This window comes from Microtus oregoni, unplaced genomic scaffold, assembly GCF_018167655.1.
Source record: "Microtus oregoni isolate MIOR12 unplaced genomic scaffold, Mior012 000013F_ref0000133, whole genome shotgun sequence".
Classification (NCBI taxonomy): Eukaryota; Metazoa; Chordata; class Mammalia; order Rodentia; family Cricetidae; genus Microtus; species Microtus oregoni.
The window spans coordinates 6,075,022-6,093,878 of record NW_024543072.1 but is presented as its reverse complement, the minus strand read 5'-3'; the positions used below and the strand labels follow the sequence as shown (position 1 = coordinate 6,093,878).

At 42.3% G+C, this 18,857-nt stretch overlaps 1 protein-coding gene and 1 pseudogene across 5 annotated transcripts in view; one reads left to right on the top strand and one right to left on the bottom strand.

Moving 5' to 3' along the window:
- Positions 1-18,857, bottom strand: part of Ccdc66 (coiled-coil domain containing 66) — a 44,761-nt gene that overhangs the window by 12,054 nt on the left and 13,850 nt on the right. For 4 of the 5 annotated variants that reach the window (XM_041662318.1, XM_041662319.1, XM_041662320.1 and 1 more), the window contains 5 exons: positions 4,143-4,390; positions 3,882-3,966; positions 2,409-2,570; positions 1,337-1,481; positions 736-864 (listed from right to left, as the gene is read on the bottom strand). In XM_041662318.1, coding sequence (XP_041518252.1) covers positions 736-864; positions 1,337-1,481; positions 2,409-2,570; positions 3,882-3,966; positions 4,143-4,390 — 769 coding nt within the window. The remainder of the gene's footprint in view (positions 1-735; positions 865-1,336; positions 1,482-2,408; positions 2,571-3,881; positions 3,967-4,142; positions 4,391-18,857) is intronic. The other variant, XM_041662321.1, reaches the window with a different exon arrangement.
- On the top strand, positions 267-360 carry LOC121455477 (annotated as a pseudogene).

Genomic DNA, 18,857 nt, shown 5'->3' with positions numbered 1-18,857 from the left:
AAAAAGTAGAAATAACTGAAATGTCCATAGATAGAATATCCAGTATAATTCACACAGTGAAGTCTAAGGAATAAATGGAATTGTGTCATAATAAAATCTACAACATAGATAAACCCATATATCATGCTCAGTAAGCCAGAAACAAAAGACCACTTTAACAGCATAATTCTGGTTACACGAAAAGTACAGAACAGGAAGAATGTTGTAGGACAGTGAGCTGGAGAGAGTAGAGGGGCCACTTATTTGTGAGTTACTCTGAGTACTGTGCTCATTTCCAGTGTGCATACACTAAAACGGGTGAGATTAGCATGGCCCCTGTGCAAGGAGGACATGCAAATTGGTGATGTATCCTGTATTTTTAAAAAGCATCTTTCATAGAAAATAAATTTGAGTACTGAAAAGGTTATAAAACTGATGGTAACTGCACAAGTATGAAGATGTTAAAGAACATCAGACACCTGGACATGGTGCACACCTTTAATTAGAGCTTAGAAGGGAGAGACAGGAAGATTTCTGAGAGTTCCAGACCAGCCTGGTCTACATAGCGAGTTCCTATGATGCACTATATTCTGGGCTCAATCCCCAGGGGCACAGTGCTACATGCCTGTAATCCCAGTGTTCCACACGTGGGGGCAGGAATATCAGTTCTAGGTCACCCTTGGCTACAAGACACCTCATTGCAAAGATGTCTTTACTTTAAATGTGAAACAGAACAATAAAGCCCTCCATGAATACCTGTCTGCACGCCAATGTCCGTCCTGGGAGAGTTTGTGGAAGGGGTAGCTGCACGGGTTTCTTCAGCAGCCTCCTCAGCATCTCTTCCTGAACTGGAAATGGTAGTGCACGCCTTATAATCCACTATTGCTGTGTTAAATGGCAATGAGAAACAGACCTTAAAATGACACGCAGAGCACTAACACTCCAGCTGCTGACAGTGTCTGCCTAGCACAAAAGGCCCTGGGAAAGTAGAGCAGCAGTCAAAGACTTTTTTACCCAACTGTCAGAAACTGTAGTCAAATTTTTGAAAGGCTAGTCTTACAGTGTAGCCTAAATTTATTATTAAAAGTTACCTATATTCTTAGACCTTGCTGAATTTGAAAATCTAAGGATGGAAAAGTGCACATTTTACCTATGTCAGGATTACTATGAAAATTTCTATGAAAAAGATTGCAACATGTACTGTTTTAGGGCAGTTTTCTCAAGGTGGTTGGGCGAAAAGCTTCCATTCCTTTAAAAATATTTAATTAATGTGTGTTTTTAAGGATTTAAAGTAGACAAGTATTTAAAATCATCCTCAGAACCAAAACTATCAATACAATTCTAATTAGTCACTTACTGCCAAGATTTTTAATCAGCCTGGATGTGTCATGTCCTTTCTGAGTCAGTTCTCGGATCCTCTGCTCCTGTTTCAGTCTCTGCGCCAACTCCTGAGCGCGCTGCATGGTGTGGAACAGCTGATTTGTCTTTAGAGTCATGATTTCCTAGCAAGATTGACGTATCCAGTAAGAGTTAGCAAGCACATTCAGTGAAGTGACTGGTCACATTCAGTACAAACACTCAAGCTTCCCCTACAGAGAGGGTGCTGGGATAGGTATCAGCTGAGGAACAGTCATTAGGGCCTGTTAGCAATTCTAATTCTAACATGCCTGTTCTTGCTATTAGACAGGGTCTCACTGTAAACCAGGCTGCCCCTGAACTCCCAAACGTTGAATTACAGGTGTGTACCACCACTATGCCACCTGTCTCAGCCTAGTCCATGAAACTGGGGTGCAAACCATACCTTTCCACATCCTACTTTTGAAAGGTACAAAGTAGAAACTGGCAAGAAAGTGCAGACCTGGGTGTTTTTACCACTGACAACTGAAACAGCACCGGATGCTCTCTCTGCTCTTCTATCTGGTCAGCTCAGACACAGCACTGGACTACCCTACCTGCTCAGCCCAATGGAAGCCTCTAACACAGTCAGGAACTTCTTCAGCAATCCCAGCCAATCATTACTCTTTTTTAATATCTAGAATCATTATTACTTTTGATTTATTTAGGGGTGAGGAGGTGGTAATGTTTGTACCACAGTGTGTATATGGAGGTCATAAGTCAGCTTTCCAAATCCTTTCTTGGGACATGTGTTCCAGGTACTGGTGGTGAACACGCCTTACCTGCTGAGCCGGGCTCTATGTATCTGCTATCCAGATAATAATGAAGCTTGGTGCTGCGCTCACCCTGAGCACCCCCCATTAACATGCCAAGCGTGCAGCATCTGAGACGTGGACCATATGAGGAGTGCTCCCTCAAATGGGAGCACTGTCAGGCCTCCCTTTCTTTAGCTGTAATGTTTCCGCATGTAGCTGTACAATTCAAAATGTGCAGACCCCCAGCCTCTTCCTTACATCCACAATACAAGTACCTACTTCTTTCTGTTTCTGCTTCAGAATGTCCTCTTCGTATTGCCTCTGCATCTCCTCCCGTTCCCGAGCCAAGCGCTGCTCCTCTTCCTGCTCTTCCTTCTTTCTTTGTTCTTCTTCCTGTTGCTTCTTCCTGCGGTTCTCTTCTACCTGAGCCATGATTGCTTTCTAGTCAGAAGTAAATACAAGTTACTCTCACAAATAAAAATTTATGTAGTGCTGGATTTGATGATAACATAATTTATCAGTTAGACACACAATGGAGGGTGGGGATAATTGTGCTTCCTAGCATGTACATCACAAAAAAGAATCAACTAAAGGAATTACCTCACTACTCGCCACACTGACTAATAAATGGGAGATACTCTCAGCTTTGTACTGTGATCAAAAAAGAAAATTAACTGGGCCAAATTACTCACAAAACATTCAAAAGAATTGCTGAACCTGGGCACAGCGATGCATGCTGAGTGCCTAACTGTACTGGGCACAGAGTGTAGTGATATTTCATTTGTATTTTAATAAATGAAGCTTGCCTGAAGATCTGAGAGTAGAACAGCCCCACTGGTCAGCCATACAGACCAGGCAGTTGTGACACACACCTTTAATCCCAGTAGCCACACTAGTTGCCATAGAAACTGAGTGGTGCATGTGTTTAATCCCAGCCCTAGAAAGGATTTTAAAATGAGAGGAGACAGCTCTCAGGCACAGTCTCATTCTGAGATTCTTAGAGGCAGGATCGCCATTTTCAGACCAAGGTCAAGGTCTGACCTTCAGATTTAACTCCAATTTCTCTCTCTGAGTTTTTATTAATCGTGCTGAATATCTGTGGCCCCTGCTACTCAGAAGACTAGGTAAGAAAATGTTTGAGCCACATCTGAGCAACATGGCTCATTTCAACATCAAACTCTTCAGAGAAAAGAGAACCATAAAACCTTAGATCATGAAATGTCTCTAACATCAGCCTGAAGAGTTTTAATCTTACCCTTATATTACCTACTAGATTGCTTAATCAGACATCTACTTTGATTTTTTTTTTTTTTTGGTATGTTTTCTTTCAAAAACCCAAATGGAACTCTGAGGGAGTAGCTAATATTTAATAATAGTTCAAAGTCATGTATACAACATACTCATTTAATAGATCCGCCAGAAGGCAGGATGCATGACAATAATACTGTCTGGTCCTCAGCCCAAGCTTATTTCTAATAGTATACCAGTTGTGTTAAGAGACTGGATTGACAGCAGGATATAACTGAACCCAAGCTGAAAATCGGGATTTGGGAGGTGGAGATCAAGAATTCAAGACCAGCCTTGGCTACATAGCAAATTCAAGACCAGCCTGAGCTACATTCAAGCTTCTCTTGGGGAAAAAAATACTCAGTTTTCCATTTACTTTAAGTGTGTGCTGGCCATCTAAGGCAAAGAACACTGTTTTACAACGTGAGGCACAGTATGCAAACACCAAATGCTTCGGTGTGATACCTGATGCTCTAATTGTTTGTGCCGGCGTTTTTCCCGCTCCTCAATCTGTGCTGGGTCCAAGAGCGCAGTCATAGAACGGAGAAAGCTGTGAAACACACATTATTCATTCAGAATTGCCAGAAAGGTTAACCATTTTTTGCTTAAGCTACATCTTTAATCACTTCCATTTCAAAGAAAAATGCCAAGCAGAAACTAACTGGACATAGTGACAGTTCTAGTCAAATATACTTTCTGAAGACTAAACGCTAGATGTCAACTTACTTTGTTTTCTGACTGTATGACACACTCATATCCGTAACAGGTTTGGCTCTCTGTTCTTCTGAAGGTTCCAGCTGGATGGCAAGTGAAGGTGTGTAAACACTGTGGACATCAGCCAGCTCCTGAGTGTCAGGAGAGACACAACAGGACTCCAGGGGTTGGTGTGTCCGCTGACAGGACAGCTGAGATTGAGAGCCAGCATGGGTCTTTAAGGAATCAAAGTGCACTGCCCATCTGTCATGTTCCTCATCCTGATAGTGACAAATGAGAAACACCCAGAACTTTCTCAACTGCTCCCGTACAAAATTAGAAACGAAAACAGTGGCGGCTGGAGAGAGAGCTGCTCTTCCAAGAAGAGATCTGGCTTTAGTTTCCAGCACCTGCATGGCAGCTGGCAATTGCCAGTTACTCTAGTTCCAGGGGACCCTAACTCTCATCTGGCCTCCTTGGCCACTATACACATGCAGGACAGACATATCTGCAGGCAGAGCACCTATTCAAATTTTAAAAAAAGTGAATAAAATCTCAAAAAGAAGTAGTTTATGCATCATAAAAACTGACAAATTGTATTTTTTAATTCTTTATATAATTAGGTAACTATCTTGAGAATTTTTTTAAAATTCATTTCTAAAGTTTTTTTTTATTTATTTACTTTTATTCTATGTGCATTGGTGTTTTGCCTGCAGGTAAGTCTGTGTGAAAGAGTCAAATCTTGGAGTTGTTAGCTGCCATGTGGGTGCTGGGACTTGAACCTGGGTCCTTTGGGAAAGTAGTCAGTGCCCCACACCAAACTAAATGCATTCTATGAAAGGTTTTATAAGGATGTTTAACTTGCCAAATCATTTCACAACATGCTTAAGTTTGTAAGTATTTGGAATCTTACAAACTTCCTGAGTCACCTCTGAACATATCATTTCCCTTCTGTTTTCCTTGGCTGGCCGTCTACTTGTTTACTCAAGTCTGCAGCCCATTTCCTCTGCTGCTCCCGTCTGGCAGAGCTGCAAGGATACTCCAGCAGTCCTGCTTCCTAAGGAAGTCAGTCAGGCCGCGACAGGGTCATCTTAGCGGGGTATTCACTCAGATCTAACCCAGGAAGGCATTTTTCCGTGGGAGAAGCAATGCTGATAAGCAAAGAATCTGCTCATAGCACTAAGGAGACACACTCTGACCCTCAGAATTGCATATTAAACATTTTCTGGTAGACAGTGTAAAACATCTAGGTACACAGAAAGAAAATGTTGTATTTACTTGATTCTTCATTTAAAACAGCCTATAAAAATGCAATTTTTGGAAAGAATATTCTGGCAACTGAGTAGATCTTCCAAGAATAAAAGCAATACAACAACTAACATTCCATCCTGCTTCACACACACTCGCTCAGTAATGTTCACAGAACCAGGAAATGGAGCCAGCTGCTGGCTGCTGGGCAATGAAGTATGGACAGCTACACAACGAAATATAATTCAGCTGTTAAAGGAAAGAGAAAGAAATTTTGAATCATGAAATGTACAGGTAAATGGATGAACTAGAAAATATGCTGACACAGAAGACAAATGCTGAATAGCCTCGCCCACGGCTCCTAGTTCCAAGTCTTCAGATGTCTCAACCTGCATACCAGATACTTAGTTATGATCTGTAACAGTAGCAAGATTTGTTATGAAGTAGCAACAAAATAATTTTATGGTTGGGGGTCACCAAAACATGAAGAACTGTATTAAAGGGTCAGAGCATTAGGAAGGTTGAGAACCACTGTCCTAGAGAAACTTCAGAAACCAGGAAAGAAAATGGGATGTGGGGTGGGGTGAGGGGTTCTCTAGTGAGAATGGCAGGAAATACATAGGGAAAAGGGGAAGGGGCTTCTACTGGGGCATAGGAGGAGGGAAAGCAATACGGAAGGAGATGGAGGAGGGATAAATAATAAGAATGCTTAAAGATGACAGGAGTTATTTAATAATAATTTAGTAATATTAAGTATTATTTTATGTTTACCTGAAATTACATCTAAGTGTATATGTATACAAATGTATATAGTTTAAATGAAATTACACCATTTGGGTCATTGTACCTCCACCAAGAACCATAGACTATCTAGCAAAACTCCTAAGCCAACCACGAGAAACCTTTCAAGTTGCTGGTGAGAAGAGTGCAAGAGGCTCCCAAAACAAGATAGGGTATTTCTAGTCAGTAAGTCCATCTTGCTGAAGACACCACATCCTTAGAGGGCCAGAGCATCCTTCCTGCAGACTAGCTGTCATAGCACAGGAGGGCAGGGAGGAAGCAACCAGTAGTCCCGTCCAGCTGTGATGCCCAACAGTGACCAGCATACGGGACAACAGTGGCACTCATATCTTGGCAGTAATCAATGCTGTCTAACTGAACTCAAGGAAGGTCTGCTTAATAGAAGGGAAATCATGCTTGCTTCTGTAAACCTAGTCAGCTACATTATGGCTAATGAGATCCTGGGCCTTAGGAAACCTACAACTATCAGTTCCCTAAACCAGTGTAGTTCCTAGCTGTAGTCTAAATACTTACCCTTATACTCACAGGTAAATACAGACCTCACCTCTCATCAAAGAAGCTTCTTTTTGTAGCAGCAGCAGCAGCAGCAAATCATTATAGAAAGACACGACTTGCCAAAGGCCTAAGTGTACTCTACAACACAAGACCTACATCTATGGCTCAGAGAACCTCACAGAAGAGGAGATAGAAAGACTTTTAGAGCCAAAGGAGCAGAAAGTCTGCCTGTGAGTGTGTCTTCTAGCTATGACAGAGAAGCTACAACCAAGAAATCGCAACACGGCTGCCTAAAGAAGACATGAACAACAGTCAACGTCCCAATGTAGATGGGGAACTCTTGAGGCCCCATCCATAGATGAAGACCTACGAGCCAAATGGGGGAGAATTAGTCTTCCCCAGGGATGAGGCCCCTGGTTACTCAATACCAAGTGCTCAGTCCTTGAAACACGTACATGTGGGCAACACTGAACTGACTCAGTGGGTTTTATCTCTAAATGTATTTGTCTATATGTGCGTGCAATAGCAATGGATAAAGAAGAGAAGACTCTGAAGTTGGTACAGGAGCAGGACAGGAGAGGGGAATGATGTAATTTTAATTAAATTTTTAAAAATATTTTCAATTAAAAATCACTTAAACCGTGACTCCGAATTTTAGCATACAGTTCAAATTCCTAGTTTTTCACATTCTTTACCACGCTTAGAGTTGTATCTACCCAGAATCTTCGGCCAAATCAAAAAATATAAATATTCTAGTGCTGTCCTTCATCTAGACATGTAATTTAAGAGCAAAATGATTTTATCAAATCAGTTTCCTCTGGGAATGGGTGTGGGATAGGGAGAGATCATCCACAAGTGTTGTTTATTCCTCAGACCCCATCCATCTTGCTTTTGTACGCAGGGCTTTCTCACTGCAACCTGAGGCAGGTTAGGCTGATGGCCAGCAAGCCTAGGGATCTGCTGTCTCCACGTCTCCAGTACTGGGTCACAAGCCTGCACCCCTACTCAGGCCCTCTTGGCTCTGCTGTTTATTCAGCCCCACTATTCTTCTTTTGAAGATCTTTTTAAATAAACATCAATTTTTATTTATTTTTATTGGAGGGGGGAATGAGACAGGGTTTCTCTGTGTAACAGCCCTAGCTATCCTGAAACTAGCTCTGTAGACCAGGCTGGTCTTGAACTCACAGAGATCCACCTGCCTCTGCCTCCTGAGTGCTGGGATTAAAGGTGTGCGCTACTGCTGCCCTGTTGAAATATTAATCTTAATTTAGACTTTTTTTTTGAGACAGGTTTTCTCTGTATAACCTTGACTGTCCTGGAACACACTCTGTAGACCAGACTAGCCTCAGACTCACAGAGATCCACCTGCTTCTGCCTCCGAGTTCTGGGATTAAAGGTGTGTGCCACAACCATCTAGTTTAATCTAGCCTTTTTGATTAAGTTTATTTCTACAAGTAGCATTAGTTTGTGAATATTAACTCTAGTTTGCATTCCTTGGATAAATCCTACTCTCCATATTATTCTTTGTAATTTTTCCAAGGTTTCTAGTCGAGTTTTAACATCAAAAGTGTTTTGTTGGTCTTGGTTATCAAGATCACTAGCTCAACACTGCACTAAAAACCTTCCTATTCCAAAGGTCTTGAGTTCAATTCCCAGCAACCACATGGTGGCTCACAACCCAACCATCTGTAATGAGGTCTGGTGCCCTCTTCTGGCCTGCAGACATACACACAGAATATTGTATACATAATAAATAAACAAACAAACAAACAACAAAACCTTCCTATTGTAAATACATCTGGGCCCGGAATTTACTTTGCTGGGGTTCCCCTCTTTCCCTTCTTAATCTTTGGCTTGAGATAAGGTCTCACTACATTGTAGCTCAGGCTACCCTCAAACTTATGACCTCCAGCCTCAGCTTCCTGAATATGGACACTTTGAATGATGGATTCAATTTCTTCAGAAGCATATTACCACTTGATCCCTGTTTCTCTGGCCATTTTTTCTCAAAATTCTCTAATATGCTGGCATAAGGTTTTAAGATTTTTAGCTGGGTAGTGGTGGTGCATGCCTTTAATTCTAGCACTTGGGAGGCAGAGATAGGCGGATCTCTGTGAGTTCGAGGCTAGCCTGGGCTACAAAAGCTAGTTCCAGGACAGGCAAAGATTTTTATTATTTTTAATTTCATGTATGTGTAGGTATGTGCATGGGAGCAGGTTCCCACAGAAGAGTTCCAAAGCAGAGTGTCGGATGCCCAGGGGCTGGAGTTGAAGACACGGTAAGCTACCCAGGATAGACACTGGGAATTGAACTCAGTCCTCCTTATGAGCACTATGTACTCTTAATCACTGGGCTATCTCTCCAGCACCAGTTGTTATTTTTAATTAATTAATTGTTTTTTGAGTCATGGTTTCTCTATGTAACAGTCTTGGATGTTCTTGGAACTCAACTATGTAGACCAGGCTGGCCTTGAACTTGCAGAGATCCGCCTGCCTCTGCTTTCTGAGTGCTCGGATCTGAGTGTTCTTAATGTCCTCTTATTTTTTTTTTTTTAAACGTTCATACGCTCTACATCCTTTTGAATTTAGGCTAGTCTTCTGAGGAGCTTACATACAGTCTGGAGAGTGTTGTGTCAATGTGACAACACAAGACAGTTACCTAAGAGGAGGCACCTCAAGGGAAAACACGCCCCTCTAGAATCCATTAGTGATCAGTGGGTGAAAGCCCAGCCCATGGTGGGAGCCATCCCTAGGCTGGTGTCCTGGGTTCTACAAGAAAGCAGGCTGAGTTGGCTATGAGGAAAAGCCAGTAAGCAGTTCCCCTCCATGGCCTCTGCATCAGTTCCTGCCTCCAGGTTCCTGCCCTGTTTGAGTTCCTGTTCTGGATTCCCTCAATGATAAACTACTGTGCAGAAGTATAAGCCAAATAAACCCTTTCCTCCCCAACTTCTTTTTGGTCACAGTGTTTTGTTTTATTGCAGCAACAGAGATCCTAACTAAGTCACATATTAATGACTTTTTAATAACTTGTGGCTTTAATTGTTCCCAGTGTACAAGCTGACCATCCTAGTGAGATGGCTCGGCAGCAAGTAAGGACATTTGCCTAACCCGGTGACCCAGTGTAACCCTGGACCCGGTGACCCAAGTGTGACCCTGTACCCGGTGACCCAAGTGTGACCCTGGACCCGGTGACCCAAGTGTAACCCTGCACCCGGTGACCCAAGTGTAACCCTGGACCCGGTGACCCAAGTGTGACCCTGCACCCGGTGACCCAAGTGTGACCCTGCACCCGGTGACTCTTGAATGTTGCCTACTGACCTCCACACAGGATGTGGTGTGTGTGCACCCCTTCCCCCCCCACACACAAACACCTAAAGAATGTAAAAACCAATACTTTAAAAATGGTAAATGTTAAGTTATATGTACTTTACCTCAAAACGTGGTGGTGGGGTTGTTTGTTTGCTTGTTTTTAATTAGGTAAAGCACAAAATAACTTTCTGCTGGCCAACTGTAGGACTGTGGTCTGGGAGGGCAAGGCCAGGACTGTGGTCTGGGAGGGCAAGCGGCAGGACTGTGCTCAGCAATGGCAACTAGTCTGTATGAAATGTGGATTAGAACATAAACTCTTTATTTCAGGGGCTTCTGGGGTGCTATTCATGAGGAGAAAGCCAAGATTTCAATGGGGGGGGGGTAATCTCAAAAACCTCATGCTTCATTAACCTGGAAGCATAAAAGGAGTTTAAACATGCGCAGTGCAAAGGGATGGGCTTTGCATTACCAAGTTCATTCACTCTTTGTCAATAAAATGGTATTTCTCCAAGGGCTGGAGATGTAACTCTAGCCTAGCATGTACAAAAAGAAAAATGCAACAACAGAAACTTGCCAATAACACACACACTCACAGTGCACGAGAACGCTCTCCAATAACACACACACTCACAGTGCACGAGGCTGCTCTCCAATAACACACACACTCACAGTGCACGAGAACGCTCTCCAATAGCACACACACTCACAGTGCACGAGAATACTCTCCAATAACACACACACACTCACAGTGCATGAGAACGCTCTCCAATAACACACACACTCACAGTGCACGAGGCTGCTCTCCAATAACACACACACACTCACAGTGCACGAGAACGCTCTCCAATAACACACACACGCTCACAGTGCACGAGGCTGCTCTCCAATAACACACACGCTCACAGTGCACGAGAACGCTCTCCAATAACACACACACTCACAGTGCACGAGAACGCTCTCCAATAACACACACACTCACAGTGCACGAGAACGCTCTCCAATAACACACACACACTCACAGTGCACGAGGCTGCTCTCCAATAACGCACACACACTCACAGTGCACGAGAACGCTCTCCAATAACACACATACGCTCACAGTGCACGAGGCTGCTCTCCAATAACACACACGCTCACAGTGCATGAGAACGCTCTCCGATAACACACACGCTCACAGTGCACGAGAACGCTCTCCAATAGCACACACACTCACAGTGCACGAGAACGTTCTCCAATAACACACACACTCACAGTGCACGAGGCTGCTCTCCAATAACACACATGCTCACAGTGCACGAGGCTGCTCTCCAATAACACACATGCTCACAGTGCACGAGGCTGCTCTCCAATAACACACACACTCACAGTGCACGAGAACACTCTCCAATAACACACACGCTCACAGTGCACGAGGCTGCTCTCCAATAACACACACACACTCACAGCGCACGAGAACGCTCTCCAATAACACACACACTCACAGTGCATGAGAACGCTCTCCAATAACACACACGCTCACAGTGCACGAGAACGCTCTCCAATAGCACACACACTCACAGTGCACGAGAACGTTCTCCAATAACACACACACACTCACAGTGCACGAGGCTGCTCTCCAATAACACACACACTCACAGTGCACGAGAACGCTCTCCAATAACACACACACGCTTACAGTGCACGAGGCTGCTCTCCAATAACACACACGCTCACAGTGCACGAGGCTGCTCTCCAATAACACACACACTCACAGTGCACGAGAACGCTCTCCAATAACACACATGCTCACAGTGCACGAGGCTGCTCTCCAATAACACACACTCACAGTGCACGAGAACGCTCTCCAATAACACACACACTCACAGTGCACGAGAACGCTCTCCAATAGCACACACACTCACAGTGCACGAGAACGCTCTCCAATAACACACACGCTCACAGTGCACGAGGCTGCTCTCCAATAACACACACACTCACAGTGCACGAGAACGCTCTCCAATAACACACACACGCTCACAGCGCACGAGGCTGCTCTGCAATAACACACACGCTCACAGCGCACGAGGCTGCTCTCCAATAACACACACGCTCACAGCGCACGAGGCTGCTCTCCAATAGCACACACGGCTCACAGTGCACGAGGCTGCTCTCCAATAGCACACACGCTCACAGTGCACGAGGCTGCTCTCCAATAGCACACACGCTCACAGCGCACGAGGCTGCTCTCCAATAACACACACGCTCACAGCGCACGAGGCTGCTCTCCAATAGCACACACGCTCACAGTGCACGAGGCTGCTCTCCAATAGCACACACGCTCACAGCGCACGAGGCTGCTCTCCAATAACACACACGCTCACAGCGCACGAGGCTGCTCTCCAATAGCACACACGCTCACAGCGCACGAGGCTGCTCTCCAATAACACACGCTCACAGTGCACGAGGCTGCTCTGCAATAACACACGCTCACAGTGCACGAGGCTGCTCTCCAATAACACACGCTCACAGTGCACGAGGCTGCTCTGCAATAACACACGCTCACAGTGCACGAGGCTCTCTGCAATAACACACACGCTCACAGTGCACGAGGCTGCTCTCCAATAGCACACACGCTCACAGTGCACGAGGCTGCTCTCCAATAGCACACACGCTCACAGTGCACGAGGCTCTCTGCAATAACACACGCTCACAGTGCACGAGGCTCTCTGCAATAACACACGCTCACAGTGCACGAGGCTCTCTGCACCACTGAAGGACAGCCGTTCCTCACACTCTTGCTTAGCCAGTCCTGGAGTTTGAGTCTTGGTTTTCAGACTTCCACTACTGAGCCACAGATACAAGCCCCGGACAGTAAGAGAGAAGGAGTCTGGCCTGTCAGCACCCACATAAATGCTGGGCAGTTGTGGGGGCCTGTCCATAATCCAGAATGTGAGCTCAGGCCCCAGAATCAGACTCTCTGAACTGGGAGCTCCAAGACAAGTGAGAAACTCTACCTCAACAGGTAAAGAGAGATCTAGAAAGACACCAGAAGTCATTCTCTGGCTTCCACATGTACATTCCCATGTGTACATACTTGAGAACATATATACATACAGATATGCAAGCAAACCATACATATGCATGCACACACACACACAAAGTTAAAAAGTAAAAAAATCTAATGATTGGCAATTAAAAGAAAAGAGACTCAGAATCATTCCTTTGAGGCAAATAGGCTATACAGAAATCAAGGACTAAGGGGTTCAAACATCCAAAGCACTATCACTTAGAACTCACCATCCAATGACTGACTAGCTCTAAGTACTGGCCATCATCAGCATGGACAGCCAGAACTGGTCAAGGAACCTGTGACAGAATGTTTGAGCAAACAGCAGGAGAGAGAGACAGGAACAAAGGAGGGAGGGAAGGAAGACAAGCTGTGTCTTTAATTAAATGCCAATAAAGATCAGCAAGGCAACTTATAAATTTCAAATTGAAACTGAGAAAACTAGTTTGGGCCATGATTAAGTACCATGTCAAACCTAAGAAAAGTAGTTTTTCATTTCTAATCAGTAAACACTAAAGGTAAGATTATAGTGCTGGACATGATGGTATATGTCTGGAAATCTATCTAGTGGCTGAGCAGGAAGACTGTCACAAGTTTAAGGCCAGCCAGGGCTACATAACAAAACCCTGCCTCAAGAAACCCAAATCATCAAAGTAAGTTCTATAATTTGAACACTTCACATTTTAAACTTGTGGTAAAGGCCAGGCATGGTGGCACACATCTTTAATCTTGTTACTCTAGAGAAGCAGGCAGATCTCTGGGAGTTTGAGGCCAGCCTGGTCTATACAATGAATTCTAGGACAGCCTGAGCAAACTAGTGAGACACTGCCTTGAAAGAAACAAGTCAGAAAAAAATTATAATAACAAAAGACATAAGCAGAATGCTTGACTGAGAAATAAGCTCCACCAGGAGCAGAAGCCAGGAGCAAATCCAGTCCTGGAAGCCAACCCAGTCCAGGGACCCTGGCAACCAGAATTGAGCGAGGGACCTGACTCAGAGTCAGCAATCTCCACCAGAACCAGAGTGGGACAGAACCAGCTACATAGGACAGAGAGCGAATAGCTCTACCAGGAGCAGAAGCCAGGAGCAAATCCAGTCCCGAGAGCCAACCCAGTCCCAAGACACTGGCGGATCAGGATTGAGCCAGCGACCAGATCCAGAGTCAGCAATCTCCACCAGAACAGGTTCAGCTCCAAGTGAGGTACTTCTGCAGGAGGAGATCCAGACAAGGATTTACAGAAACAGATCAAATCCAGCAACCTAGGCCAAAGTAGGCCTGACACAGCAAACTGCAAGTGAGCAGAGCAAGGCACAGGAACACTGAGCTACCTCCAGGAACACCGAGTAACCAATGGGGAAACTAGAACAGTAACACTGACTGTACCACGAGGAACTACCATCTGAGCTTTGGATTCACTCGGACCTAGAAGATTATTCAACAGAATCTCAGACAGCCGCAACCACACCTATTAGAGGAAAAGATGAATAGAAAAGGTAAGATCACATACTACACCACAAAGAGCAACACAACACCAGTAAAACCTAAAGATCCTACAAGAGCAAGACCTGAACAACCAAATATGGATGAACCAGAAGAAAATGAATTAAAAAATAACATCAAGAGAATGTTAGAAATTCTTAAAGATGAAATGAGGAATTCCCTTAAAGAAATTGAGGAAAAGACAAACAAAAAAATTTGGAAGATATCAGCAAATCACTTAAAGAAAACCAAGAAAAAGAAATCAAACATATAAAAGAAATTATTCAGGACTTGAAAACTGAAACAGAAACAATAAATCAAAAGCTGAAGGAATTATAGAAACAGAAATCATGAGAAAAAGATCAAGAATCACAAAAACAAGCATGAACAGCAGAATACAAGAGATGGAAGAGAGATCTCAAGTGCTGAAGATACAATAAAGGAAATAGACTCATCAGTTAAAGAAAACATTAAATCTAACAAAAGCTTAACCCAAAATATCCAGGAAATATGGGACACCATTAAAAGGCCAAATATTAAAATAGGTATAGAAGAAGGAGAAGAAGTTCAACTCAAAGGCACAGAAAACTTATTTAACAAAATCATAGAAGAAAATTTTCCCAACCTAAAGAAAGATATGCCTATGAAGATACAAGAAGCTTAAAGAACACCAAATAGACTGGATCCAAAAAAAAAGTCCTTTCACCACATAATAATCAAAACACTAAACACACAGAGGAAAGAAAGAATATTAAGAGCTGCAAAGGAAAAAGGCCAAGTAACATATAAAGACAGACCTATCAGAATTACACCTGACTTCCTATTGAAGATGATGAAAGCCAGAAAGTCATGGTCAAGCATTATGCAGACATTAAGAGACCATGGATGCCAAACCCAGACTCCTATACCCAGCAAAACTGTCAATCACAATAGGAGGACAAAACAAGATATTCCATGACAAATCTAGATTTCACCAATACCTAGCCACAAACCCAGCCCTACACAAAATACTAGAAGGAAAACTCCAACCCAAGGAAGATGTCTACACCAATAAAAACACAGACAATTGATCATTACAGCAAAACCCAAAGAAAAAAAAATGCACAAATTAACATCACCAATGATGAAAACTTAATTAACAGGAGATAGCAATCACTGGTCATTAATATCCCTTAATGTAAATGAACTCAACTCACCTATAAAAAGGCACAGGCTGGGGCTGGAGAGATGGCTCAGAGGTTAAGAGCACTGACTGCTCTTCCAGAGGTCCTGAGTTCAATTCCCAGCAACCACATGATGGCTCACAATCATCTGTAATGAGATCTGGTGCCATCTTCTGGTGTGTGGGCATACATGGAAGCAGAATGTTGTACACATAATAAATAAATAATTTAAAAAAAAAAGGCACAGGCTAACAGATTGGATACGAAAACAGAATCCATCCCTCTTCTGCATACAAGAAACACATCTCAACCAAAAAGAGAGTCATCGTCTCAGAGTAAAGGGTTGGGAAAAAAAAATACCAATCAAATGGACCTAAGAAACAAGCGGGTATATCTATACTAATATCAAACAAAATAGACTTCAAGCTAAAATCAGTCAAAAGAGACAAAGGTAATTTCATATTAGTCACAGGAAAAATCCATTAAGAGGAAATCTCAATACTGAACATCTATGCCCCAAATACAAGGGCACCTTCATGTATGAAAGAAACACTTCTAAAGCTTAAATCATATATTAAACCCCACATACTAATAGCGGGAGACTTCAACACTCCTCTCTCACTACTGGACAGGTCAATCAGACAAAAAATGAACAGAGAAATAAGAGAACTAACAGATGTTATGACTCAAATGGACTTAAAGGACATATATAGAATATTCCATCCAAACAGAAAAGAATATACCTTCTTCTCAGAACCTCATGGAGCCTTCTCATACTCAGTAACAAAACAAACCTCAACAAATATAAAAAAAATTGGATTAACCCAATACCTTATCAGATCACCATGGTATAAAACTAGAAGTCAACAGCAATACTAATTCCAGAAAGCCCACAAACACATGGAAATTAAACAATGCTCACCTGACTCATCAATGGGTCAAGGAAGAAATAAAGGGGCAAATTAAAGACTTCCTAAAATTCAATGAAAATGACCACACAACATACCCAAATTTATGGGACATAATGAAAGCAGTGTTAAGAGGAAAGTTCATAGCACTAAACGCCTACATAAAGAAGCTGGAAAAATTTCACACTAGTGAATTAACAGAATATTTGAAAACTTTAGAACAAAAACAAGCAAACTCACCTAAGAGAACTAGACAGCAGGAAATAATCAAATTGAGAGCTGAAATCAAGAAGATATAAACAAAGAAAATAATACAAAGAATCAATGAGACAAAGGCTGGTTCTTTGAGAAAAATCAACAAAATAGACAAACCTTTATCCAAACTAACCAAAAGGCAGAAAGAGAATATCCAAATTAACAAAATCAGAAATGAAAAGGGGGACATAACAACAGACATGGAGGAAATACAGATAATTATCAGGTCATATTTTGAAAACCTGTACTCCACAAAATTGGAAAACTTGAAATGGACAACTTTCTGGATAAATATCACTTACCAAAATTAGATCAAGACCAGATAAGCAAATTAAGCAGACCTATAATTGCTGAAGAAATAGAAACAGTCATCAAAGTCTACCAAAAAAAAAAAAGCGCAGGACCAGATGGTTTCAGCTCAGAATTCTACAAGACTTTCAAAGAAGAACTAATACCAATTCTCCTCAAATTATTCCATACAACAGAAACAGAAAGAACATTGCCAAACTCTTTTTATGAGGCTACAATTATCCTGATACTTAAACCACAGAAAGACATTACTAAGAAAGAGAATTACAGACCAATCTCACTCATGAACATTGATGCAAAAATACTAAATAAAATACTGGGAAATTGAATCCAAGAACATAATTAGGGCAATATACAGCAAGCCAACAGCCAACATCAAACTAAATGGAGAGAAACTCTCAATGATTTCACTGAAATCAGGAACAAGACAAGGTTGTCCACTCTCCATATCTATTCAATATAGTCCTTGAGGTCCTAGCTAGAGCAGTAAGACACCAAAAGGAGATCAAAGGGATACAAATTGGAAAAGAAGAAGTCAAACTCTCACTGTTTGTTCATGGTATGATAGTTTACATAAGTGATCCCAAAAATTCTACCAAGGAACTTCTACAACTCATAAACACTTTCAGCAATATAGCAGGATACAAGATTAAGTAAAAAAAAAAATCAGTAGCCTTCCTGTACACAGATGATAAAAGGGCTTGGGAAGAAATCAGAGAATCAACACCCTTCATAATAGCCACAAATAGCATAAAATATCCCAGAGTAACTCTAACCAAACAAGTGGAAGACTTGTATGATAAGAACTTTAAATCTTTGAAGAAAGAAATTGAAGAAGACACCAGAAAGTGGAAAGTTCTCCCATGCTCATGGGTAGGCAGAATTAACATAGTAAAAAATGGCAATCTTACCTAAAGCAATCTACAGATTCAACACAATGCCCAGCAAAATTCTTCAAAGACTTCAACATGGTCAACAAACGGCAGCCTACAGGAGGGGAAAAGATCTTCACTATCCCCACATCAGACAGAGGTCTGATCTCCAAAATATACAAAGAACTCAAGAAACTGGACACCAAAAGAACACATAATCCAATAAAAAAAAAATAGAGTACAGACCTAAACAGAGAACTTATCAGAGAAATCTAACATGGCTGAAAGACACTTAAGGAAATTTTCAACATTCTTAGAGTCATCAAAGAAATGCAAATCAAAACAACTCTGAGATTTCATCTTACACCTGTAAGAATGGCCAAGATCAAAAACACTAATGACAACTTATGCTGGAGAGGTTGTGGGAAAAAGGGAACACTTCTGCATTGCTGGTGGGAATGCAAGCTGTTACAGCCCCTTTGGATGTCAGTGTGGTGATTTCTCAGAAAATTAGGAAACAACCTTCCTCAAGACCCAGAAATACCACTTTTGGGTATATATCCAAAGGATGCTCAATTGTGCCACAAGGACATGTGCTCAACTATGTTCATAGCAGCTTTGTTTGTCATAGCCAGAACCTGGAAACAACCTAAATGCCCCTTGACCGAAGAATGGATAAGGAAAATGTGGCACATTTACACAACGGAGTACTACACAGCAGAAAATAATAACAACAGCTTTAATTTTGCAGGAAAATGGATGGAGCTAGAAAACATTATTTTGAGAGAGGCAACCCAGACACAGAAAGACAATGATCACATGTACTCACTTAGAGGTGGGTTTTAAACATAAAGCAAAGAAA